Below are 7728 nucleotides of genomic sequence, written 5' to 3'. Positions count from 1 at the left end.
TATTGGAATTGACTTATCTTTTCCTTCCAGTATGGAAATACATTTTCAAACCATAATAATGCCTGCTGTCTTAGATCTATCCATACAGTCTTTTTTTTTTTTGTACCAGGGATCAAACTCGGGACTTTACATTTGTGAAGCAGGTGGCGGAACCACTGGGCTAAATCCCTGGCCCTGCCTGCTATCTTAAGAGCCACTTGTATTTTGGATTGTAGTCTTAGTGAATTTTCCAATGTGGATTTCCAGGTTTTGTGCCATATTCTTCTCACATTGCTTCTCTCTCTCTCTCAACTCCATCTTCTACCATCTAAAAAGGAAATGTTCACAACAGAATCTCTCTTGAAACAAGACTCCTATGGCCAGATTACTACTGCTGCTCAAAGCCCAACTTGAGGAAAAGCAGTAAATTGAGCAAAGGTATTTTCTAAGCCCGAGACAAATGTAGCTTTAAAAAAAAAAAAAAAAAAAAGGAATGGGTTTTCCACTACCAATCTGACAGCTCTCTCCAAGGGTACTAACATGAACCCATGTTGAGCTGGGCATATAAGGTATATGGGTACTATATTTCATGTCAGATGAACCAAAGCAAGTCTTTGAGAGTGAATTTATTGAAGTTAGTTAAAAGAAAGCAAAGATGCTATACTCAGAGAAACTAGACATCGTTTAGCATAAAATATGGGGAAAGGTAAACAAACTCGGTCATCAGTTCTAGTCATTTATCAAAGAAGAGCCACAGTAATTTTGCCATATACGTGTGAAGTTCTCCCTTTCTCATCCCTGACTTGTAGGCCACCACACCACTTTCTCAACTGTAGTTTGACAGCCCAGGTATTTCAAACACAGGAAGAAGTCTGGATGGGTGGTTCATGTATTCCAGTCCTTGAAGAAGACAGTGTCCCGCTCACTGCAAACTGAGAATCTGTGCCTGTTTTGCAGTAGTTATACTGTGATTACCACCCAAAATACACCAAGGACCATAGCAAGGCTCAGACCTGTAGAAGGTCCTGATGTAAGCTAAGGGCCTCAAAAGATCCATCCAAACCCTACTGACAATACAGTCACTCTTGACATCAGAACATAGTGTCTCCAAAACCCCTCTAAACTTAACGAGGAAACTAGCATATAAAAATAACTTTCTTTTTACAAATATCTCCAAAAATAGTATAATCTCCATACACTATATTTCACTGAAACTAAGACACTAATTACAGAACACAATTTTTTACATATATGGAAAAAACCTGTCAAATAAAATTGTCATATATTAAATGGTAACTGCAAGACATACCCCATTTCAGACATGTTAAAAAAGAATGAGATTCAGGAAAAAAAAGAATATGGGAAAAAGGTACATTTTAGGAGCAATGAAATACAGCACCTACAGTACTTAAATATTCACTCAAAGACATTAAATCACATTAAGCTGTCATGAATTCATAACTAATAGCACACTAAGAGATATTTATCATTTTTTGTTGCACAGATCATTTAAATTGAAGACTGTGCTGTTCCAGCAGATATCTTGTAAACTTAAAACCCATTAAATTTATCAATTTGGAATTCATCTCATTTTCCCTTATAGCAGGAAAGATCACACGTTGAGAAAAATGAGACATATGTTAAGTGATGCAATACAGACCCAAAGGTTGCATCATTTCTTGAAGCCAGATCCTTTGGGCCCTGATCTATGTTCTCTTCACAGAAATATAAATTGAAATAAGTCATTAGCATTCTTTGGTTCAACCATACAGAAAAGGTAAAACAATAAAAATATCTATTTCTAAGGATGTTCTTCCATGAAAAAACTCAACCCAACTCCCCAGCAGAGTATGGATGTCCAATCATTTCCTCAGAAAATCAATTCCACTTTTCTATGGTTTTGGTCTATTAGAACTCCACCCAACTTCTCAAAAAAAAGCTTTCTCTATATGCTCTGAAAGGTGGAAACCATAAACTATTACCTACTCAGCCTCATGTCAAACACTATTCTCATACCAAACTCTACTGTATAAGACCAACTGGTATTTCAAACTTTTTAGCATTTGTTATTGATGGACCAATAAAGCAATAAAGTAGAAAATCTGCTAAGGCTCTGTTCCAAATGGATTCCTTAGAAGTGGCAATTATTCAAGGAAGTCACTAAGTAATCCATCTTCTCTCTGATGCCAGTCCATGTTCTACTGATCTGTGGCAAAGTGTTCTATAAGAGAATCACCAGCTTTAACGCTCAAACATCACTGCAGTTGAGTGCAAACAGTTGGGTTCATCACTTCTGGGGTCTATCAAAATATTTCTAGATGTCTGTATGACAGAAGGCCTCACTGTAACATTCATATCAACAACTTCAAAATCCATCTCATTCCATTTTTCTGCATCCTCTCCTTCACTGTCTTCACAGTCATTTAGCAAAGCTTTGTGGTCCTCACTCCTTCTGTTTTCTTTCCGTTGAAGGTCCAGAGGCAAGATGGCTAATTTATACATCACGGGAAATAATACAGCAGTGAATATTGCTGACCCCAAACAGGTATAGAGAACTACAGGCAAATCTGGGTGCTGTCCTTGAAGAATTCCAATTACTGCAGGAATAGCCATTTCTCCCAGGGCAGCACCAACTACAAACAATGATGCAACTTTACCATGGATACTTATGTACTGCTCAATCCAAGAAACGCCACTGGGAAAGGTGGTGGCCATTGAGGCCCCATACACTGAAGTTGCTATCCAGAGACAAAGTGGGTTCTTGTCAAAAAGCACCAGAAATAACGATGAGACCAGGCTGCCAATGTTGCTCAACACAATCATGGTTCCAGGCTGCAAACACGTAGCGAAGAAGATTGCCAGGCCCCTGCAGGCTGCAAAGGTCCCCCAGAAGATGGAGTTCAACCCAGCCGCTTCACTTTCTTCCATGCCAACATGGGTGGTTGCAAATGAGAAAACGTAAGAGCCGTAGGTTACCTCAGCTCCAACATAAAAGAAGAAGAACATGAAAAGGAGACAGAGCAGGGCCTTGTGATATTTAGCTCTTCGAGACACCTGGGCAGATGCTGTGGATTTTCCGTGCTTCGAGGTTTTCTTGAAAAACAGAGCAAACAGGAAGATAGAAACCACAAAAATGTATGCGCCGACAGAAGCATAAGCCCACAGTAAGTTCAAGTCATCAGGTACTGCAAACAGAGGGTCTGGGCCAGCTTCAGGGGATTGGTTGAGGGCTGGAGGGTGAAGGTCAGGCTCCGTGTGGTTTTCGGCGGACACTGTGGTTCCCAAGGCCAATTTTGCCAGAAGAGGAGCCAAAAAGGCACCCAAGGCAAAACTGAAGTGCAGGGCCTGCATGTGTGGGGCTCCTTTGTCCCCCCAAACAGCCAAGATAAGGACATTCCCACCTACCAAAGTAGGATAGGGAAACTAAGTTAAACAGTAACTTAGTAAGAAAAAAAAATCTTATTATTATGAGAGAGAGGATGTCAGTATTACATGGCAACAGCTTTGTAATATTCTCAGTTACCAACCATTGCATCTGAGTCAATTCTGTATTTAAAGAACTTTAACCCACTGTCACCAGAAAACCACACATTATAGCATCTCATACACATATATGGAATGCTACAAGCTGGTAAACCATAGTCCTACAGGCAGGCACTTTAGCAAAGGCTTTCTATAAACCAGTGTTAACATGGGATTGGGAAGCAATCATCACAGGCCTATTTACTTGTAAGTATATTAAATACATATATTTACCATGTCAAATCTTATTATGGTCACATTTCCAAAGCTATCTGTTATTGTGGGGACTTTAAGAATATTATTTTATATATGTGTAAAGCAGATGCAAATATATAATCAGGAACCTGAATACTCCAGGATTCTGCTGGGCCTGTTAAGAACATGAGAGCATCTTGCAGGAACTGCTTTTATACTGTCTAAACAACTGCAAGGTCAAAGGCAAGAACATCCGGTCACTGGCTATCCTTTTTGTAATCAGATTATGTTCTGATAAGCATGTATTTCTGTAAATTTACCATCAAAGAAAGATTGAGTATAAAATATTTCCACAATGTGTCAAATAACATTAGAGCAGGGAAAGGAGGCCTAGGGAGCTAGATTTGGCAGTAATCCATTCTCAACAATGTTTTCTAAGACATGATGACCCAGGGAGAAGCTCTACTAGAATAGGGCAGAACATTTGAGTGAGAAAAGAAAAGACATACAAGGATAGTAGTACATGCCATAGGTTTCTCTCACCTCAAAATCCAGAGTATATTTGTGTAATTAATATATGTGAACATATTTTTAATTAGCAATAATTGTGCCTCGGATAAACCTCATTGGCTACGATACTGCCACTGCGCAAAGCTTGTGAACATATTTTTAAAAATCTGGAGTACATTAAATTGGATGGTGGCTTCTGTATTTTCACAGCAAATATTGGTTTAAAATGTATTTTATATCCTTAAGTCACTTCTTCTAAGAAGGATAAAAATCTGTTCCAAAATGAAAGCTATTCACCTGCACTGTGATACCTAAGAAAAGAATCCTCCTGTCTCAATACTATAAATCAACAATTTCCCATGCAGTAAAATTCTTCAAATTCACTTTATAGTTGGCGGCTCAAAAATTGGTATATTAATTAGCAAGAAGAGTAGTTACTAGAAGGGTGGGTCTGACTGGGGACCCACAAGCAATTCAGTAAGTTTGTATCATTCTAACAAGTGACTTTACTTTTCTCCTACAAACACATACTCCCAGAGAAAACACTGAAGATTCACTAACCTGTATCCAGGGCACCAAGTGCAACACCGAAGACAGACATCATAACGATCAGTAACACTGGTGTTTTGCAAAAAGGAATGAGATAAAGACCAGCTGTGGTAGCCAACAGTGTCACCCCTGAGAAGAAAAGGTTAAACACCAGCTATGAAAAACTGTATTAATCAGTGATGTGTCAAAGCATCATAAAAATTTCTCAAAATGCAAAATAAGCTGCAGCTACTACAAATGATTATTTCATCATACCTAGTATAATCTCTTATAGAATATAAAATATGCATTTTAAAACATGCATATAATTCCACTCCTGCTCATAACATAAATTATACGACAAAGTAAAGTTTTATAGCAAAAAAAGGACAAAATGTATTTATATATTATAGAATTTTCCCATTTAAATATATAAAAAATTTTAGATATGATGTAAAAAGGCAAACAGAAAATAATAATCGGTATGGTAGTTTGTAATAAAACTAAATAAATCATTTTGGGAAATACAGAGGGAAACACAAGAAATACATTCAATCTGTTTTGGAAAACTATTTATGCATCAGCAGTAAATTATTCCCCTTACTTGCAAAGCTGTGTTCTTTAAACACAGCAACCTAGTCAAAACAGAGTATGTTTAAATCTTCGCCATGTTTCCAGAGTATGGTAGTCAGGGGTCACCACTGCATGATGTAACAGGAATAAAATGTAGCTCGTATCTGTTCATTCACCACTCCCTACCCCTTCACTTTCAATCCAGAGGTTGTAGACTCTGGAAAGGTACTAGGAGCTCATTCTGATCTCCGTGGCCCTAGAAGATCTTGATAACCAGAACTTTTTGGATGTCCAGTCTGCCAGCCTGGAAGGGTACACTAAATACACGAAGGCCCAGAAGGCTAAGGATAGCTCACACACACAAATGTCAGGGTGATAGCAGGGAAACCCACCTTCCACTGAGTTCACAGAACGCTATCCATTTCAGTTGTCAACTATTCTGCAAGCTATTATTTTTCACATTCATAGCCAACGTTGAAAAAAAAAGTCACAAACAAGCAGAAATCAGTGTTTCCTTACCCAAAACTATAAAATGATTCATACAGTCAAAAAGAATACCACCAATCATAGAGCCACACAAATATCCAGATGCCCGGCCCACAAAAATTAGAGAAAGACTGCTGATATTTTGGTTTACATTTCGTGCCAAATCTTGAAACGTGGGTCCCAGTAAAGCAACACTCATTCCCTAAAAATTAAAAAGACAAAACATTATTTACTTACAATTAAAATGATATCTAAGTGGCAAACTGGTTTTGCCATGAAAAAAAAAAAAAAGATGGGGGTGGATTACAACGTAATATAGGGGCTTACGTCCAACAGGAAACAGGCAGGCTACCATTTATACCGTACTAGGGCTATAGACTTCCAGTGTTTTTTCTTTACCCTCAATTCTCAAGTTAAAAAAAAAACAACTTCAATTTTTCTGGCTTTTGTTCCAATTCTGTTTAGTTTTGGAACAGTACTTTAAGACTATTCTACATTAATAAAAAGAGGTGACAAAACTACATTAATAGTTAATAAGAGGTGACAATACTTGGCTCTATTTTGAAATACACTACATTTACGAATAAAATAGGAATTTAGATGTCAAATTTTTTAATTATCGAAATAGTTTCCCATATTACATGTTGATACAACAATATCTCTGGTGCACATGGGGTCCTTCCTCTGAACGACACACGGACAATATTCAGGAGATAGTTTCTTTCTTTTTTTTTTGGCACCAGAGATCAAACACGGGTCCTTGCACTTGTGAGGCAGGCAGCGGCACCATCGAGCTAAATCCCTGGTCCACTCAATCTACTTTTATCAAAGAAAATCCAGTCATCAGGACTAGTCCTCAAAGCCTCCTTAGAAAATATTCCATACACATGCATAGAATATTAATAAATTTACCTAGACCAATGTGTTACAACTAAGTTAGAGATCATTTTTACATTTGTTGAACTTTAAAAAATCTTAATTCATTTATATTTCGAGAGAAATTGATTCTGATTGTACTGTTCTGCTCCAAAGGCACAATGTATCCTCTGTCCAAGCCAGAGCAGTCAGTGGACTAAGAAAGCGTGGTGGGCACAAACCCACAAAAAGGGTTAGGTGCAAGGAAAAAAGCATGATTACTGGCTCTAAAGAAATAATGCACTTCTCCAAAGGTTCGAGAAGACTCGACACAAAAGCAGAGCTCACCAAGCTTCTGCAGTGATACCTTTCTCATCCTCTCCCCTATCAAAACGGTCTGTAAACAATTGGGGCTCTGATTCCCTGAGATGCTAAGGGACCAGAGTGACTATCCTCAAAACTGGCTCTCCCGACCCTGCAGAAGCAAAAACTAACAGATTTAGCAAAAAGTGGTAAAAAGCGCTTTTAGCCTTACACTTTGCTGCAAGAAAGCATTTAAGGTTCTGAGGCCTGAATTTATTCTTAAATAGAACTGTCTGCAGAGTGAGAGATGTTCCTGGTTGTAACATTTCACCAGCTTTGTGACCTGGAAAGGTGAGCTTTTTCTCTGGGGCCATTTCGCTACTTGCAAGACTAAAAACTGCTTGAATTTGGTCAGACCACCAAGAACAAGAAATTCCAAACAGCAGCTTTCAGGGCTTGAATGCGCGGGCGCAGAGGGAGCCGCCAAAGTCCCGAGCAATCCCTCTTGCGTCTCCCAGCGCACCCAGGAGCCAGAAAGATCTGGTGCAGTTGGACAGCACGTTAGGGAAATCCGTTTCACACGTGCCGATGACCCTCCGCGACGAGAACTGCGCCGGATTCCCAGAAGACGAAACTGAGGCCTCGGCCGATTCATTGAAAGCACTCAAGGTGACTCAACGTGCAGGGCGAAGGAGAGACTCCGTCGGGGAAGGTCGGGTTCCCCGCAGGCGCTCGCCTGCCCGCCGCTTACCAGCCCCAGGAAGGCGGCGTACAGGA

At 39.3% G+C, this 7728-nt stretch overlaps 1 protein-coding gene and 1 pseudogene across 3 annotated transcripts; both read right to left on the bottom strand.

Moving 5' to 3' along the window:
• Positions 1-1360: 1360 nt before the first annotated feature.
• Positions 1361-7722, bottom strand: LOC104866650 (sodium-dependent glucose transporter 1C). 3 transcript variants are annotated; one of them, XM_010630832.3, is made up of 4 exons: positions 7184-7682; positions 5827-5995; positions 4768-4884; positions 1361-3380 (listed from the first exon to the last, which is right to left on the bottom strand). In XM_010630832.3, the coding sequence occupies exons 1-4, from the start codon at positions 7604-7606 to the stop codon at positions 2221-2223; spliced, it is 1869 nt and encodes a 622-aa protein (XP_010629134.1). In that variant the 5' UTR covers positions 7607-7682; the 3' UTR covers positions 1361-2220. The 3 variants fall into 3 exon arrangements, with proteins under 3 accessions (XP_010629134.1, XP_010629135.1, XP_010629136.1); XM_010630833.3 differs by having other exon boundaries at positions 1385-3380; positions 7475-7678; XM_010630834.3 differs by lacking the exon at positions 7184-7682 and adding an exon at positions 7703-7722 and having other exon boundaries at positions 1390-3380.
• On the bottom strand, positions 4202-4352 carry LOC117286100 (annotated as a pseudogene).
• Positions 7723-7728: the final 6 nt, after the last annotated feature.

The sequence above is a fragment of the Fukomys damarensis genome, unplaced genomic scaffold (genome assembly GCF_012274545.1).
Source record: "Fukomys damarensis isolate Sample0158 unplaced genomic scaffold, DMR_v1.0_HiC HiC_scaffold_14, whole genome shotgun sequence".
Lineage (NCBI taxonomy): Eukaryota > Metazoa > Chordata > Mammalia > Rodentia > Bathyergidae > Fukomys > Fukomys damarensis.
The sequence above is the reverse complement of the archived record's forward strand: the minus strand, read 5'-3'. Positions and strand labels throughout refer to the sequence as shown.